We start from the raw sequence: 17,696 nt of genomic DNA, 5'->3' as shown, positions 1-17,696 counted from the left end.
GTGGGACCCAAGCTCGGAATTTCGGCCAGCAAAATCGCCGTGGATAGGGCTGGAAGCCCCTTTTACCAGTATGTACCAGTATGTGTACTGGCTATGGGAACGCTAGCAGGATGCCTCGTACATCCTCCTTTGGGGCTCACCGGAACCCGCGGGCTCCGGACCCGTATTGGAGCTCAAGGACTGCCTAGCGCTTTCATCAATAGTGGGACATAGTGGCAAGGGTGGGCCTAGAGCAACCAAACCAAGAGGCCAAGCCAACATTTCATGGACTCAGAAGCAGTCTTGGAGGGCTCGCGTTGCGGAACTCCGCGACCCGAGGGACGGAGGCTACGGTCGGTGTCCGCGGGCTCCGAGACGTTTGTTTCTACTTATGAGTCTATTTTTATAATTTAATTCTATCATTTTGTCTACAGCATATTTCAATATGACAGAACAGCTTTCTGGAAATGAACGAGCGGTAGGTCTAGGTTGCCAAGTCATAAATCGTCAACTGACTGTTTCCAGTGTGATCGATGTCGGAAGCGAAAGGTGATATCTACATTTCAGGCTTTGGTATATAGCTCACTGGTTTAGGTCCGCTGTGACAAGACGTTTCCCTGTTCAAATTGCCGATCTACAGGTTCAGACTGCAGAATTTCCAATCGTCCTCCTAGGCAAAAGCGCTCGCGAGTCTTGATAACATCGCAATTGTAAGCTTCTTCTGGTCGAACAATTGCGTGGTGTATACTCACAAAATTTGATTAGCGAGGACAAGATTGACCAAATTGACAAAAGGCTCGGTCGACTGAACCACCTCGTCGAATTACTGATCGCAGATAATTCAGGGAGAGCAACAATAGATACATCCTCCAGCCGCCTAGAAACATGTGTTGCTCCTCGTCCCAGCCGATCGCAGACCACATCTGCAAGCCCAGTCAATGCAGAGAGGCCCAATCAGCAGATGCCACATGAAGCCATAGACGATGCCATGCTAGGCCATTCTTCATTCACGGCGCATTCTACATTTGCTATTGACCTTGCGCACACGGTTGTTGGCTCGAGACAACCTGCAGGGAGTAACCAAGAGATTGAAACACTACTAGACACGCTACGCCATATTGGAACTGTACTTAGTGAACGGCATGATTCGTCGATGCGGTTATTCCCCCTTCTAACAGCACCAGCTTCTTTGGAGTATCAAATGCCTCCCCTGAAAGCTGCTGTCAAGCTTTTGCGGAGATCACAGGGTATGTCTCTCGCGTTGATCTGTTGGTAAATATTAATGTTCTGCGTTCAGATGAAAGGAATTTCTTTTTCCTTGGCTTGTCCTTCTTTCTTAGTCCACGAAGTCTGTCGGATTTGTGCTTGAAGGTTTACTTTGACTCGGACTACTCTGATACAGACTTCATCATTGTCAATGCAGCTCTACATTGTGGGTCAATGCATTCTCTTTTCGTGGAAACATTTGCACTAACTTGGCTTTCAGATTTGGCCTCTGGCACTGATACTCGGGGTGCTGGCGTGGAGGAGAATGATGAACAGAGCACTCTTGGCTCAATGTGCCAAAAGAATGTTGAGATTGCACTTTCGAAACTGACACTTTACATCCAGCCTAGCTATGACATGACTCTCGCTCTTGTGCTAGGTGTATGTTCGGCATTCCCTTTGAAACCACTCTCTGACATCGAACCTCAAGGTTACCTATGCGATCCACGTCTGCAACCCGTCCCTGGCTGGGGTATTGGCAAACGCGGCATACCAGTGCTCTTATTCTCTTGGATTCCATAAGCGCTTGAACGGCTCCGACAAACCAAAGCAGAAGCGATGTCTCTTCTGGATAATCTACTTCTTTGAGAAAAATCTATCTGTCCGGCTTGGTCGATCCTCTTTCATTCTAGATCGCGATATCGAGGATCCCTTACCGGAAGATCTGCGGACATCCAATGCCCATGTCACTGCCTACGCATATCAACTAGTGAGGCTTGCAGGGTTAGCTGGCAGTATTTACGAACAGCTCTACTCACCACAGGCACTCGGTGCATCTGGAGATGTGCGGACACGCCGAGCACTTGAATTATCGCTGAAGCTTCACAAATATCACGCAGAGGCGCGCGATGCGAATGTGCGTTCCACCCGTCCGCATGCTTACACACTGAATTATGGTGCGTATAAAACATATGCTGACCAGCGCAACCTGTATAATTTAGCAACTCTGGGCTCAAGCAACCAGCAACGTTCACGAAAAGGAGCAGATCCAATTCATAGCTGCATCCGACGAAGTCCTGCGTCTTTCAATTCTAACTCTCATCTATCGAGCCATGCCACCAGATCCCGGATCTAGAACAACATTTGGCCCAGAGTGCATCACCTCTGCTAGATGTGCTCTGGAAGCCCACAAGGCAATAGTCCGGGGCTTTGAAATGCATGAATCATCGTTGCTTCTATCGGGATATGTGAATTGGTATGTATAAACACAATGGGCTATTTCAGCTTCTTCTCACCAAGGCCCGTATTCAATACTCATGTCGATTCCTAGGACAATTCTATTTACACCATTCACGCCCTTCATCGTCCTATTCTGCCATTGTATCGAAACACGGGACAAAGAAGACCTAAGCCAAATGCACACGTTCCTCAAATCGATCGAATGCGCCTGTCAGCATTCCAGTACGATCGCCAAGCACCATCATCTATTCTCGGTATTCTACAATGTCGCTGTACGCTATACAGAGCTGGGTTTCCCATCTTCGGCAATGGAGGAAGAACAAATTCAACTGAGAAGCGAGGTGGATGCGCATTTGAGTGCTCTTGGACTACAGCCACACCTGGCATATACCTCTCAGGATCTGCAGGCAAATGGGTTGACATCGGTTTCCCCAGGTATGGGTGTCGTTGAACAAAATCGAGATGAGGGAAGTGACTGGCAGGAACCTTGGCTTGGGAGGTGGATTTCTTTTAATCAGCAGATGATGGGGTTGTTGGATGGGAGTGATCTGCCATTTGTCCACTGATGCGGCCTCTGTCCACCTAGGCAGGTGTCCCTACTTACAGGGCTACCTAGGTGACAATATGGGTTTAGTAACAAGGTCTGTTTTGCACAAAATGATACATACCTGTTAGGAATTCTGTATAAATATACTCCAGCGTGTTTTTGGGTACCCTTTTTTCGTATTTCTAGATGTACGCGCAAGCCACCTACATACATGTACATACCTACTAGGTATGTAGTAGGGTGATGCTTTAGGCTAGACTCGTCATACATGAAGGCCTTCTCATTGGTATAACATATTTCTTTTTCATTCTCCTTCTCCTTCACCTCTTCCCTTGGCTTTCTCTAAACTGCCAACATGATAACAGAGTTAGGGGTTCGCTATATGTTTAAAGGGACAAGATTGTTGCCCAACATACACTACGGACAATTCAAAAGCGGTTGGCCAAAACCGCTACGCATACTCCACTATAAGAGGACGCCGCGCCAGGGTGGTAAAAAGCAGTGGTGGAAACGAATCTTCGGGAAGGGGTGAGCGACATAGCAATGTTGCTTATTGCTCGATTGCGCTTTGGTGTGCTCGTCGCTGCTTCTTGCTTCAGAGGCTGTCTCAAGTGTTCTCTGCCTCGAGGCAGAGAACTATAGCCCTATTAGGCATATTATGTGTGATCGTGGCAATAGGGTCTATACTCGAGCGGAGGCACCTGAATAGAATATATATGAAGATTTCTTACTATTATTGATGGGGGAAAAGAGAGTAGATGTGGTCCAAATAAAAAAGGCCCGTAAGTGTATAGATCGGCATTTGACTCATAGAGCTCCGATAAAATCCCCCACCTGGGACTCCCCACCAACTTCGCTCATCTCACATTCCTCCCTTGGAAGGTCACCACAATGGCTTCAAAATCTCCGTTTAATTTGGCCACATGTGCCCGCCCTAATATCCTGGCTTTGCAGCCTTACCGATGTGCCAGAGAGTATGCTGCCCTTTCCGAATCACCGGTATCGGCGAGCTAATGAGTCAGTGACTACAAAGATGATGGGACGAACGTCCTCCTCGATGCCAACGAGAATGCCTTCGGTCCTGGTCTTGCCCTGAACAGCGAGGGAGCATTGCAAACCTCCCCGACTGGCAATGCCACGGGAGCCTCCAAGCCGGAGATTGACTTCCTCGGCCTGAACCGCTACCCCGATCCGTGAGTGAAATTCCACTGTCGCGTTCTACCCAGACCAATTCGACTAACAATACGTCTCTCAGTCACCAGATTGAGCTGAAGCAGCTCTTCTGTAACCTCCGCAATACCCACCACCACACCCCGAAGACCCTCCTCCCCGAGCACATGTTCTGCGGCGTTGGCTCAGACGAAGCCATTGACGCGCTACTACGCTGTTTCTGCGTCCCTGGAAAAGACAAGATCCTCACATGTCCCCCGACCTACGGTATGTACAGCGTCAGTGCGCAGGTAAACGACGTCGAGATCGTCAAGGTACCGCTCGACGCTACGAACGGATTCCACCTACAAGCCGATAAAGTCAACGAGGCCCTATCAGCCGACCCAACAATCAAGCTAGCCTACATCTGCTCGCCGGGCAACCCGACCGCGAATCTGATCCGCAAAGAGGACATCCGCAAGGTACTCGAGCACCCAACATGGAATGGCATCGTGGTGGTCGACGAGGCGTATATCGACTTTGCGCCCGAAGGCTCCAGCCTGGCAGAGTGGGTGACCGAGTGGCCCAACCTAGTTGTCATGCAGACACTCAGCAAGGCGTTTGGTCTGGCTGGTATCCGTCTCGGCGTGGCCTACGCTAGCGCGGAGGTCGCACGTCTACTCAACAGCCTCAAAGCCCCTTATAACATTTCCAGCCCGACAAGCGCGCTTGCTTCGGCGGCACTCACAGCGCCAAATATGGCAGTGATGCACAGCTTCCGCTCGCAGATCATCGCGCAACGCGACCGTTTGCTCCGCGAACTACCTACGATTCCCGGTGTGGGGCAATTCCTTGGCGGGAGCGATGCGAACTTCTTGCTCGTGCAGATTTTGGACGCCGAGGACCGACCAAGTAACGTGACTGCGCTTGCGGCTTACGAGGCTATGGCGGAGAAGCGTGGGGTGGTGGTCCGCTTCCGTGGGAAGGAGCTTGGGTGTGAGGGTTGTCTCCGTATCACGGTCGGTACGGAGGCGGAGGTGACCAAGTTCCTTCAGGAGTTACGGGTTGTGTTGGATGGGCTGCGTGCTGGGGCTGGAATTGAGTCGCTTCGTGATGAGAAGAGGCGGGAAGACTCGGCGGCAGCTGTGGTTGGATGAGTGCATGCGCGATTAATGGTAAGGTTTGGGAAGATAAACAGTCCCAAGGTTGGTCCGACGGACTACGGAATAGATAGTCCTGAGTACTCCTTAAGGCATATGGGTTATTGCCTTTACCTTTCTATATCTGTACCTGTAGTACCCCGTACATGGATTATCTTCAAAGCAGTAATAGTCCACGTGTACACACAGCCCTTATACATAGCCAAGACCCTTCTCCGTTTCTAACAGGGTATACCTGGTATATGGTACTTACTCATTGGAGGAATAATGAGTTTGTATATTTAAAAAGCTATTGTGATTTCTTTGTATCGAATATTATCACTCACCGCACATATCCCCATATCTAAACAGTAACTAACTCCTAACTCCCTGATTAGCCAGTCGAATGTCACTGGCTGTTTGCAGGATGAAATGGAGGCTTGGCTTATCTGCTCATGATCTTTTCCCCTCTTCCTTTTAAGGATGGCCATTTAATTAATTCATTAATTTCCCCTATCTCTCCCGATTTCATCTTATATTGTCTTTCTCTCCTAAGCATCTCTGCATCTCATCTTAAGATCGTCTGCATCTTAGTCTCCGCAATTTGCCCCATACCCGTTACACCCCACACTTTCGTTCTATAGCAATGTAAATCGCATTTCTGAATCGCTTTCTGCGAGTCTGCTGTTTTTTTTTTGTTTAGCCATGGCCTCCATGGCCGTGTCGCTGGTCGCGCGTGGCATTTATCACGAGACTTCACCAGCCATGCAGACCAGAGCCCAGATCAATCCGACACTCATGATGAGCTGGTGGGCTACCATATTCTCCTTGCTTATCATCATTGTGCGTCTATGTGGTCGTTATATCCGCGTGGAGCGCTTCTTCGCCGAGGACAAGGTCATGATGATCAGTGTCATTCCCCTGGTGATTCGCATGGTCCTCGTGCATTTCGTTCTCATCTTGGGGACCAACAATACCACCACCACAGGCTTGACAGAGCAGGAGATATCGAACAGAGAACTGGGCAGTAAGCTGGTTCTGGCCGCACGTATCTTCTACGCCATCTTGTAAGACGTACCCAATTCACCCTCGTCTGCAACTTGGATTCTGCTAGTTCAAACGTGACTCACAACCCACAACTATAGCATCTGGACGGCCAAAGTGACCGTGTGCGAATTCCTAAAGCGAGTCACAGGGCTTTCCTGGCGCCGATCGACAACTTTTTTCCTCCGCTTCATCTCCTACTTCCTCTTCTCAACTCTAGTAGCCGTGGTCATCGCAACCCTAGCCGAATGCCAGCCCTTCCACCACTACTGGCAGGTCATCCCAGACCCAGGCCCAACCTGTCGCACCGGCTACGTCAACCTAATAACCATGGGCACCTGCGATGTGATAACCGACCTCCTGCTCGTGGCCATCCCAATCCCCATAATCCTCATGGCACAAATGCCTCTAAAGCGCAGACTTACCCTATCAACCCTCTTCTGCCTATCTCTGATCTTAGTCGGCATAACCTCCTACCGCGTCCCCTCCGTAATCGAACACCAAGGCTCCCAACCCTACCGCTCCCTCCTCGCCTCCCTCGAAATCCTCGCCGCAACAGCAGTCTCCAACGTCCTCGTCATAGGCTCCTTCGTCCGAGACCGCGGCATCAAGAAACTAAAATACAAACGCGCCCAAGGCTCCGCCTCCGTCTCAGAAAGCATGGACAAATCCTTCATCCGCAGAAACACGGTCATGCAACACCAATGGGGCTCAGACTCAGAATTAGCAACTGGCCTATGCATCCGTCTAGACCCAGACATGTACACCATCCCAGATCCAGATGAAACACGTCTACCTAGACCAGCTCCAACAGCCCCACCAGCTCACATCCCACTAGCAGTCGCTCGCACCGGCACCCTCGATCCGACATGGTCGTTCGCAACAACCCGTCACTCAGACGACGATCGTATCTCAGCGACGGAAAGTCTCGAGCGCAAGGTCTCGCCGCACGAGTATCTGCGCACAAGCCAGTCCCCGCGTGAGATTTCCCCTTCATCGCAGACGCGCCGTGTCTCGCTCTCAGATGTCGGTGGTTTGTTGACAAGAGCACTCCCGGAGTCTGCGTCGGACCATGTGCGCGCCCAGACGTGTCTGTCCTCGCCGGTGGAGGGTGTGCAGCGCCGTCTGGGTGCGGGCAGTAGGGCTTTCCTGGAGGATGTGGGGATTTTTGGGCCACGCGCTGCTGCGAATAGGCCTCGGCCGCCAGATTCTGGCCCTGCGGAACTGCCGTTTCCGCCGGCGGCTTTTGGTAATCGTTTGATTTCGATGTCTGGTTCTTCGGATGCCACGCTTCATGCTGATGTCGAGCTTCATGATGTTGGTGGGCTGTTGGCACGACGTGATCATTGACCACTTCCAATGTAGACGCAATGTGATGTGATATGATGTGATGGCTGTTTGTCTTTTCTTGTTTCTTTTTCTTTTTTGGACATTTTGGGCCGAGGCTTGTTGTCTCCTGTACATGGGATATTTGGCTGGAGTCTCTTGTTTTGGTTTTGGGAGACTATGTACACATGTCGCATCCTGTGTCTTCTTCCCTATTTACTGTTTCCTGCTTCCACTCGTCTATTCCCCCTCGTGCGATTATCAGTGTTGGCGTTAGAGGTGTTACTTCCCGAGATTCCTTGGATACTTCCGACGGCTTGGGCATGGCTAGCACTCTGTCTCTTTGGAGCCCTGGCTTGCTAATAATGTACCCTACCTAACTACTACCTATATATACATCTATGGATACATTTACGACAAGATACAACTGAGGGATCATCTTTTTGGAAGTAATTCGATATCACATGATGCTATACAACCCTGATCAAAGTACGACTAGGAAGTTTCTCCTAAGATCCTTTCTGAGGTTGGATGGTAAAAAAGAAGGCTTCGATTATATGAATTTTAGAACCAGCTGTCCATTTATGAATCTTAGATATAATGCATATGCAAGAGCCAAACGACAAAAAAAATATATATAAAAAAAGGCGCAGCAAGAATGCTAGACAAACGCTAGACTTCATGTAAGTTGACACATTCAACATTTACGAATAACTTCCTCGTCAAATCTATGCCTTCTCCTCAATCGTGGCCTTCTTAAGCTCATCCTGAGCGTCAGCCACGGCATCCTCCTCCTGGGCCAGCTCAGCCTCCGCCGATGGAGCACCGTTCTCTTGGGCGGGCTTCTTGGCAGCATCGGTGGCCCGGCCGTTGGTCTGAGGAGCCGTGGCCTTGCTCTCCTCCTCTTCGAGGCGGGTGATCTCTTCCTGGGCCTTCTTGATGTTCTATGTGGTAATTAGCAGCTGATCACAAGCGACCACTTTGGAAAGAATAAAACTTACCTCTTCTGTCTTGCTGGCCTGGTTCTTCTTCCACTCAGTGATCTTAGCAGCCAGCTTCTCCACAGATGCGGGGACATCCGACTGGTTCATAGGGGGGTCAATCTTGACCTTGGCGAAGTCCTCAATGATACCAACGTTCATGTTGAACTTGGTGCTCTCAACATTGGCGGCACCACCCTTCTTGCCGCCCTTCTTACCCTTCTTACCACCGGAACCAACAAAGTAGTCCTCCTCGTCATCCTTGCGCACAACCTTCATTCCCTTGATCTCAGCAGCTTCAACAGTGCGGCCAACTCCGGCACGGAAATTGCTGCCCTGATCCTTCTTCTCGTCCAGACCCAATGAGGAGAAGTCATAAGCGGGGTCAAAGTGACGGATCAGACCCTGTGCGGTCAGGATCTCGTCGGCGTAGGCAAGCTGAGAGGCCTCCTCCAACTTCTTATCAGCGATCTTCTTGCGCTTCTCGCGCGCAAAGGCCTCCTGCTCAGCCTTCTGGCGCTCGCGGCGCACACGCCAGGCCTCATCCTCGTACTCCTTGTAAGCACGGCGGGCCTTGAAGTAGGTATCCTTGATAGTGCGGATAGCAGTGTACTTTTCCTGCTGCTCATTGCGCAGCTTGGTGCGCTCATCGCGCAAAGCGTTCAGGTTCTTGAAGACACCATCCTGCTCAGCCTTGATGGCATCGAGCTCCTTCTGGATCTCGCTGTACTTGTCGCTCAGCGCCTTGGCCTCGGGGTTGTCGAGGGTCTTGCGCAGTTCAGAGATCTGGGTCTTGATGTCGTTAATGCCCTTCTGCGCCTCATCCAAACCGGCGAAGCTCTTGCGCTGCTTGCGCAAGTTGGAGACCTCGGTGAGAGTCTTGCGCTCATCCACCAGGCGGAGGGTACCAGAGTCGACCTCCTTCTCGAGGCGGGCAATCTGATTGTCGATCTCTTCGACGCTCTTGAATGACAAACGTCCACGAGAGTTGTTCTGCTCGGCAATGCGGGCCTTGAGGTTGGCGTCCAAGGCATTGATCTTCTCCTGGGTGGAGGACCGGCTGGACTTGAAACCTGATTGCTTCTGACGAATGGCTGACAATTCGGCGCGCAGCTCCTGCTGCTTCTTAACGGTAGGCGAATCCTGGTTATTAGGCTTCGCGTTGTCCAACTTGGCCTTGATTTGGTTCTGTTTGCGCATATCAGTCATTGGCCCGAGGACATGGTATGCAAGTAAATAATGAACACGAGGACAATTAACAATCAGGGTGGGTCGGGGATCATCCCCGCGACTCAAGAGTCAGACGAGAGCTCAAGCGACAATTCCAAAAAAGAAAAAGAGGCATCCATACCAATTTCTCTTGAGCAGCAGCGTGCTCCTTCTCGGCCTCAGCGAGACTGGCCTTGTAGGCGGCCTCGTCCGGCTTGGTGGGCTTAACCCGCTCCGCAGCAGTAGGAGCCATTGCGACGAATTGGATGTAAAAAGAGAGACAGAGAAGGAAAGAGAGGAATTGCCTTCTGAGGATCCTGAAGGGATTATATAGACCAACGAGACCAAAGGGAAAAGGGGAAACTTGGAATAATTAAAATGGTTCGGTCGGTTTCTCCGCTTAAGCGTCGCTGGCAGAAAGTTCCCGCCGATTTTTCGACTTCATCTTTATCTCTCCACCGGAGCTCTTTTAATCCCGTTTTTTTCTTATTAAACTCTCTTGGCGAGATAACTCTTATTTCTTTTTCTATCTCAGTCATCAAATCTTCGCTCCATCATGGATGGGGATTCAGCACACTCCATGGAGGCCGAGCGCGAGATGACTCGGCTCTGGCGCACCTTTAGAACAGTCTATGAACTGCTCGCTGACCGGGTAGGCACTCCAAATCGAGTCCCTGACTTCTCAGTGTCTCTCCTACAATGTCATTTACCCAAGGCTAACCATCGGCGACACAACAGGGCTACGAAGTGTCTGATAACGAGCTGCTACTCCCGCTAGAAGATTTCCGCGCAAAATATTCTGACCCTCTGGGCTACCCTGAGTATGCGAAATCCTTGCGTCCACCGTCCCATTTTCTTCAGATAGCGAAAACTTGAGCTAGGCAATGCCGACACGCATCATTGAGGTCACGCATCGCTAACAAACTGTTCCGCAACAACAGTCGCACCAAGATGAAAATCCAAGCCCGCCCCACCGAGACCATGAAGATGAAGTACACAGCACTGCCCAGCAAAGCAAACCCAAACCCCCAGCCAGACTGCGGCACGATCTACGTCGACTTCTGCCCCGACTCCTCAGGTGTCGGTACCAAGCAGGTGCGCGCCTTCAACCACCTTGTCGACGAGAACAACTTCCACACCGGTATCTTCATCACGCAGACACCAATCTCACCCTCTGCCGTGCGCCTGCTTTCCGGAGTCCCGGGTCGTATCTGTGAGCACTTCCAGGAACAGGATCTACTCGTCAACATCACCCGCCACGAGCTGGTCCCCAAGCACGTTCTGCTTAGCCCCGAGGAGAAGGCCAAGCTTCTCGAGCGCTATCGTCTGAAGGAGTCCCAACTTCCCCGCATACAGATCTCCGACCCTGTCGCCCGCTATCTTGGTTTGCGCCGTGGTCAGGTCGTTAAGATCATCCGCAAGTCTGAGACTGCGGGTCGCTATGCCAGTTACCGCTGGGTCATTTAAGCTGGAAGACAATGTTGTGGAGAATAGAACAGGAAGATTGATATGCGACCATTTGATGGATCGGCTCTTGATCTTTCTCATCTTCTTTCTTTTTCTTTCATTTGGAAGGTTTTGCAGGGAGTCAACCCCCGGTTCCTGTGAACCTCGCAAATTCGAATCGCATCAAGTCCACTTCACTGTCTCTGGTATGACAACCTTCCATATTATGCAGCTCTGCAGGAAATACCCAATTGGCAGCCGAGAAAGAGCAGCCGATGCCAGACAGAAGTGGACACTTGGGAGTTATCTTTTTTACTCATCGACGAACATCCAACAAACACAAAAAAAGTTTTGGTCTCCCCCTTGTATTATGGGCAGCATGGCGTATAGGCGCGAAGTTTCTCCTGCTTTGGGGGATTGCGATAGGGGGTTTGCCTGTGATTTACATAATGGCCGTGTCTTTGTATGTCTAGATGAATCCAATCTATGAATGGCTGTCATTTCGAGTCGAGTTAGGTGAGGAGGAAGCTGTAAATCGTGGTTAGTGTCTGCTTACGTGCATATATGATACTCCCCAGGGGATATTCCATATACTGTGGCTGCCTATATATGTCTCTGGTTACACATTGAAAAGTCTTCTAGTATCTTGCCGTTGGACCTAAGAGTGACAAGCCTGACATGCCTATATTGTAGTAGGTAGTGCATATTATTCTCATTCTTGTATTTATATAGTCATTTATTATCCATCTAGCTATAAATAATACCGAGAAAATCCTACTTATGAAAGATATCCGTTGGTGCTAGGCAGAGCCTTTCTGCTTGCTAGCTCAGGCCTTCTATAAAAGGTCTTCTCCTGATAGATTGAAAGCCGATATATCTTCTTGCTCTCCCCAGTCCTTGTTTAGCCTCAACAATATCTAAATTACTATTCAAAGTTCTTATAGTAAAAGTGAGGCCGCGTAAGGAAAAATCTTGGAACGCGGAACCCTGGAAACAGGTTGACTAAGCCAGGAACTGCGCCACTCCAGGGCTGCAACTCTTTTACGATCCCGGCGCTTCCTCCCTCTTGACTTCTATCTTTCTATCAAACCTCTCTTTACTGTTCGTGGCTCTCGAGTACACACCGAATCCGTCCGAGGAACAGCCACATCCACATCCACCTCCACATTTGCAGCGCAATCTCCCCAATCGACGCTAAGTCTGACATCCTCGGGAACTCCGCATTCACTCCCCACCATGTCTTACAACAAACCCGTAAGTGCAAAGCAATCAGTCGGAAGCATCCTTAAAACACAAATTCTAGATACTAACTCCTTCCAGACTAGCCCACCACCCTCCTACCCCGCCCAGGCCCACGACGCGGGCGCATACTACCAACAACCGCAAGGCGCCGCGGGAGACTACTACGGCGGCCAGCCCCAACAACAGGGCTACTACCCAACCCAGCAAGGCTACGGCCAGCCGCAGCAAAACCAGCAGGGCTATTACCCCCAAGGCCAGCCAATGTATTACCCACCGCAGCAGCAGGGCGGCTACCCCCCTCAACAGCAGGGATACTATGCCAATGACCGCGGGAACTCCGGCGGTGGCGCAGGTGGCATCTGCGCGGGTATCATGGCTGCGATGGCCTGTTGCTGCTGTTTGGATATCTTGTTCTAGGCCTACTTTTGGTCTAGGCTTTTAGCACGCGACCACGCTACTTTGGTTTGGGTTTTGGTTGGTATTGGAGCGTCTCGTCCTGTCAATATGCCGTGCACGCACTATTCTCTTGAGAAGAACATTGAGAGATAGAGGCTGGCGTTTCCTGAGATTGGCTTTGCGCACTCAGGAACTGGTGCTGGCTTGTGAGCCCTGGGATGACAGGTGGTCTCAGGGTCTGATTGTTTTTTGCTCCTCTCGCATATATCCTTGGTTTTCATTACTTATCGCTGGCGCAAAACAGGATATGGCGTTGTTGGATCCTGGGGGCTAGGGCTCAATTGTATTAGCTTTTATTTTTTACACTACCTTTTTTTACAGTCGACCCGGTTTATGATCTACCTAATTCATCTTTGCCGCACATGTATACGTACAACCCGGTCCGAAGATAAATCACGAAGTGATTCATAGATATACTGGCGAGCGGCTTCGATGGCGTGATCTACGTCTTCTGGAGAGACCGCATGGCACCTGCGTGGTTAAGAAAAGGTTATCTGAATAACACAACTGCCTACAAGCGAATATTCCAGTTCTGGATCTTCAACCAGGATGCTGTTGAGTAATAATAGACTAACGTAATCGGTAAGCGAGCTGCGCACGCAAGCGAGCTGCGCAGCCCAAAACACATAGTAAAAGCGATAAATTACAACTTGATATCTCAACAACGGTTGTTTATAGGAACATTTCCTTTTGGTTTATTGGTTTATATATAATATTACGTCGCTTTAGGGAGTTTCGAGAAATTTGATAAATTGGTGACTGAGATATATATATATCTATAGATATCCTAGAGTTCAGCAATGTATTTTTCGTTACCATAACAATGCAAGTTCTCGATTTACTCAAAATTGATATATAGTACTAACAATGCTTATCGGTTGCTATCGGCAAATAGTAGAATTGAATAAAAGCGTTAGTGGTTGAAATAGAGTATCACGTTTACTATGTGTTTTGGGCTGCGCAGCTCGCTTGCGTGCGCAGCTCGCTTACCGATTACGTTAAGTAAATTCGATGGAGCGGGAAGGCTTATATATAACTAGTGGGACCTCTGAAATATCATTTGAGTACCCGTGCGCTTGCAAGCTCTCAATAACCAAGAACGTGGTCATTAACAAGGACATGCTCCTCTCGCAATGCCTCCGCATCCTGTGTCTCAAACCTGAAGTTCCAGAGCTTCTCAACCTCCGTCAACTCGGCTTTGCTTTTATGCTTGAGTGGTGTATATGGATCATTATTCATTCCCTTGGAGCTTCTTCTTCCAGCATGCTGCATCACGACAGGAGTGACTGCCCACCGGATCTCGTCGTTCTCATTTGCAAATTCCTCCGTAAGCATATCGACATACCCCAGGCGCTTCCTTTCGTACAGTTCGGTAAGGTCTGGAACACGCGAGCGGGGAAACACAAAGGCTTGCGAGCAGCAGCCAAACCGGGGCATTTGATGAACACCGTCTGGTATTGGCATCATAGTGGCGCGACCGGTAGCAAAGAAAAGTCCGATGAGGAGAGGTGTGCAGAGGCCGCTGAAAAGGAGGATGGTTTCGTTGGAGAGGTGCGGTGTTAATCGAGGCTCGTATCGTCTGATGCCTAAGCAAGTACAAGCGACCAATACAACAGTAAGGATCGAGTAGAAAAGATAGGTTGGCCATTCTTCTGAGTTCCAGCCGAGCAGTTCTTCTGTGTAAAAGAGACGGAGATAGAGCCCTAGGTCAAACAGATACGTCAGTTACGAAGGATCTGCAAAGGTGGCATTAATGGTTGAAAAAGTCCTTGGGAAACCCACAGTTCGATGCCCCGATTTCCTTGGTCTGCTTCTCTGCAGATGCCAGAGCTTCGCGCGTACGATGGTACCATCCATCCAGAGCAAAGACATCGTCCTCGAGCATGACAGTATACGGGGCATTGACTGGCTCACATGCTTTCAGCAGATATGTGTAATCAAAGAGAGCCTTTTCACGCCCGGAGACTTTCGCCGTGTCTGTCTCGAGGGATCTAATGCGATCAATATCTACCTCTGCGGGGTTGTATAGCAACACTTGGTCCGGCAGTTCATGAAGCCACGGCTCTGAGTATGCTGGATGCTGAGAGGGATCCGTGTGTGCAATGAACAATATAAGATGGATGTCGGCGCGCTCTTCTTCACTTAAACCTTCCAGGACTGTTCCTACGGCAGTTTTGAAATATCGTACACCATTTCGGGCGATAGATGCAATACCAACGCATAATCCGGGCTGTGATGAGGCCTTTGGCGTAGACCGCACTGTGGCATTGTTCACAGACTCAATATAATCGTCCGCCTCGTGCGCTCTCACTGAAGAATAAGAGGCATCATATGCAGTCCAAGCCTTAAAAAATACCGAGCCTGGATCTCGAGACGAAATGGTGCGCGCGTAGAATGCGAGGAGAGAAAAAAGTGCAAGGAAGTAGAGAAAGATCCGGAGCAGACGGGAGCCTGCAGCAGCAGCTGATGGTTTCATATCAGGTAGGGCCCTTGGAGGGGCAAGTACATATAAACAGAAGCAATAATTAAGCGTCAGGAGACAGAATGCAATACGAAAATCGTAGACGTAGACACGAGAATGTGATTGACATGGAACTTGCCAGTCTCGGGGTCAAATAGCCCCCATAACCGATCTACATATGGCCCCAATGGCCCCGGTAGATGACCCACCGTCATAATAAGAAGTCGGTTAGATTCAGCTGAGGTTGCCAATAGACGTAGGCGGCTTGCATGATTCCCCACTGCCTGTCGTGGAGAGAACGAGAAATAGATTAGATGGATACACTCGAACCTCGCATAAAATTCACTTATGCACCCGAACTCATGATCAGCGGATTGAATAACGAATCCGACAAGCGAAGGTTACATCACCTAGCTTACCGTGGGTCTGAAGCAAACATGGGCCTTCGCGCTCTCCGTTCTGGCTTGCTAGTGTCCCTCCTGGTGTCCTTTCGGAACAAAATACCTTCCCATTGACACTTTGTGCACAGCATCGCAGTAAAATAAGTGAAAGGTGCATGTATTCAATCTTGAGGTCTTTTATTGAGTGTTTGTACTCGGGTCAAAGCCTGCGATACTATGCACGACTCCTATACACTTGTGTGCCTGGCGAGACGACGCATTGGCCGACTGGATATAAACAGGATGAACTTTTCGTGGGGGCCTACTTGAAAGGATTCTACGATAGGTAAACCCCGCTTCCTCTACCGACCAGCATCAGCGTCAGCATCGCGAGAGTTCAGCGGAGTCCAGTCCATCCGTCTTCCGATCAGAGATGGTTACCAAGCAAGGCATATGCACAGGTCATGAAGTCCAGCTATAAAAGGGCCTTGTTCCACGGTGAATCTTTGGGCCAATCTTCTCCTCAAAGCGAGCATCTCTACTTCACAACCTGCCTTGTATATTGCTCTCGGAATCCAGTATTATACCATGTATGTTCGCATTTTGGAGACCTGGCCCCGGGACCTAGCTGCCAGACATACTAACAAGACTGATCACCTATAGCACGATGATTTTCAAGTCCACCTTCTTCATGGCCGGCGCTCTATTCATGATGGGCGTTCGCGCCGACTGCGGTACCCCGGTCGTCACTTGCGAGACCACCGACGGCAGTCTCGACGCCAAAGACGTTGAAGATGCGATGGGCTACTGGCGCCAAATCGCCGGCCTCGGCAAAGATACCTGCGGTGACTCTGGCTGTGCCCAGCCTCATGGCTCGGGATGCCACGACTCTTCGGTGAAATCTGGTACCGCCAACATCGTTCTGTGCCAGGATGACTCGTCGTCTTCGACGGCCATGTGTGGGGACTGCAATTGCATTGCTGGTTATCTGCAAGCCGTTATCGATCAGTGTGAGAACAATGGCAAGATCGGCGGGTATGCACATGTGCCTATGGGCAGCAACTATATCAACTATGAGTTTGTCCACACTTAAAGAGATCGCTTCAGGAATTTGGAATACGGATGTATATAGTTCGGGTATAGGGCTTATGGTGGCCCGGCGCTACCTAAACTGTCTCGGGTGGTGTGTGGGGGCCAAATATATGCACGTTTATACGCTTAGAATTTTCTTTGAAAGCTTATGCCTGCGCCAAGCAGTCTTCAGTAGACGAACTTTCCTCAATTTTCAGTTCTGGCGAGTCGCATTGAGGCAGAGCGATACATCTGTCAGGAACAAATAGTGCTTGTATCTCGGGACCACCTCTCGATGCAATGGGAAGAATGTCTTACACGTTAGTGCCGTTTGAATCTGTCACGGGTCATTTTCGCCAAAAAGTAGCGGGAAAAAAAAGCACCAAACCAAACCGAAAGGCGAAAGAGCACACACACCTACGCTATCACATGCTATCCTTTAGACCTCCCGTCTTCAACTATCCCTATATACAACATATTGCATGCTACAACACCGCCAAATTCGCTATTGGATGCTCCATTATAGCCGAGGGAATGTTCGACGGCATATATTATTTACCATAAACCCCGAATTAAAGTAAGTTCGGCCTCAGGAGGCGCGTTCTTCCTCAGGACTCACTGTCGGTCCGTCCCGCCCAGGCCGTACGATATACCTAGCTAGGCAATATACCTAGGTAGGTAGGTAGTCCCGAGGTCCATACCTTTCCGCGCAAATTTCCAATCGAGATCGTCGCCCCACCGGTGTCTGTGCGGCCCGTTGCGGGAAGCCGGACGCCTTTATAAATTCATTTCCCTAGAGGGCTGGAATTGCAAAAGGATGCC

General features: G+C 49.9%; 8 protein-coding genes across 8 annotated transcripts; 6 read left to right on the top strand and 2 right to left on the bottom strand.

The window, feature by feature from the left end:
* Positions 1-940: 940 nt before the first annotated feature.
* On the top strand, positions 941-2,990 carry N7525_010499 (fungal specific transcription factor domain-containing protein; the record flags this gene model as incomplete). Its single annotated transcript, XM_061215118.1, has 6 exons — positions 941-1,226; positions 1,277-1,411; positions 1,466-1,626; positions 1,676-2,101; positions 2,187-2,440; positions 2,516-2,990. 6 exons carry the CDS (start codon positions 941-943, stop codon positions 2,988-2,990), a joined length of 1,737 nt encoding a protein of 578 aa, XP_061067630.1.
* An 872-nt stretch (positions 2,991-3,862) lies between these two features.
* On the top strand, positions 3,863-5,277 carry N7525_010498 (histidinol-phosphate transaminase; the record flags this gene model as incomplete). The annotated part of the gene is made up of 3 exons (XM_002561519.1): positions 3,863-3,945; positions 3,994-4,164; positions 4,227-5,277. The coding sequence occupies 3 exons, from the start codon at positions 3,863-3,865 to the stop codon at positions 5,275-5,277; spliced, it is 1,305 nt and encodes a 434-aa protein (XP_002561565.1).
* Positions 5,278-5,964: 687 nt separating this feature from the next.
* N7525_010497 (putative integral membrane protein Pth11-like) lies at positions 5,965-7,653 on the top strand (the record flags this gene model as incomplete). Its single annotated transcript, XM_061215117.1, has 2 exons — positions 5,965-6,326; positions 6,405-7,653. The coding sequence occupies 2 exons, from the start codon at positions 5,965-5,967 to the stop codon at positions 7,651-7,653; spliced, it is 1,611 nt and encodes a 536-aa protein (XP_061067629.1).
* A 704-nt stretch (positions 7,654-8,357) lies between these two features.
* On the bottom strand, positions 8,358-10,071 carry bfr1 (putative nuclear segregation protein (Bfr1); the record flags this gene model as incomplete). The annotated part of the gene is made up of 3 exons (XM_002561521.1): positions 8,358-8,573; positions 8,631-9,797; positions 9,961-10,071. 3 exons carry the CDS (start codon positions 10,069-10,071, stop codon positions 8,358-8,360), a joined length of 1,494 nt encoding a protein of 497 aa, XP_002561567.1.
* A 303-nt stretch (positions 10,072-10,374) lies between these two features.
* On the top strand, positions 10,375-11,285 carry N7525_010495 (DNA-directed RNA polymerase core subunit RPB5; the record flags this gene model as incomplete). Its single annotated transcript, XM_002561522.1, has 3 exons — positions 10,375-10,470; positions 10,557-10,639; positions 10,760-11,285. The coding sequence occupies 3 exons, from the start codon at positions 10,375-10,377 to the stop codon at positions 11,283-11,285; spliced, it is 705 nt and encodes a 234-aa protein (XP_002561568.1).
* Positions 11,286-12,500: 1,215 nt separating this feature from the next.
* Positions 12,501-12,923, top strand: N7525_010494 (uncharacterized protein; the record flags this gene model as incomplete). Its single annotated transcript, XM_002561523.1, has 2 exons — positions 12,501-12,518; positions 12,585-12,923. 2 exons carry the CDS (start codon positions 12,501-12,503, stop codon positions 12,921-12,923), a joined length of 357 nt encoding a protein of 118 aa, XP_002561569.1.
* A 1,125-nt stretch (positions 12,924-14,048) lies between these two features.
* N7525_010493 (uncharacterized protein) lies at positions 14,049-15,438 on the bottom strand (the record flags this gene model as incomplete). Its single annotated transcript, XM_002561524.1, has 2 exons — positions 14,049-14,665; positions 14,745-15,438. 2 exons carry the CDS (start codon positions 15,436-15,438, stop codon positions 14,049-14,051), a joined length of 1,311 nt encoding a protein of 436 aa, XP_002561570.1.
* A 1,032-nt stretch (positions 15,439-16,470) lies between these two features.
* N7525_010492 (uncharacterized protein) lies at positions 16,471-16,896 on the top strand (the record flags this gene model as incomplete). Its single annotated transcript, XM_061215116.1, has 1 exon — positions 16,471-16,896. The coding sequence occupies one exon, from the start codon at positions 16,471-16,473 to the stop codon at positions 16,894-16,896; it is 426 nt and encodes a 141-aa protein (XP_061067628.1).
* Positions 16,897-17,696: the final 800 nt, after the last annotated feature.

This window comes from Penicillium rubens, assembly GCF_028828025.1.
Source record: "Penicillium rubens strain IBT 27055 chromosome Unknown utg000004l_segment0_segment0, whole genome shotgun sequence".
NCBI lineage: Eukaryota > Fungi > Ascomycota > Eurotiomycetes > Eurotiales > Aspergillaceae > Penicillium > Penicillium rubens.
Note: the sequence above shows the minus strand (reverse complement) of the source record. Positions and strands in the feature narration are given on the sequence as shown.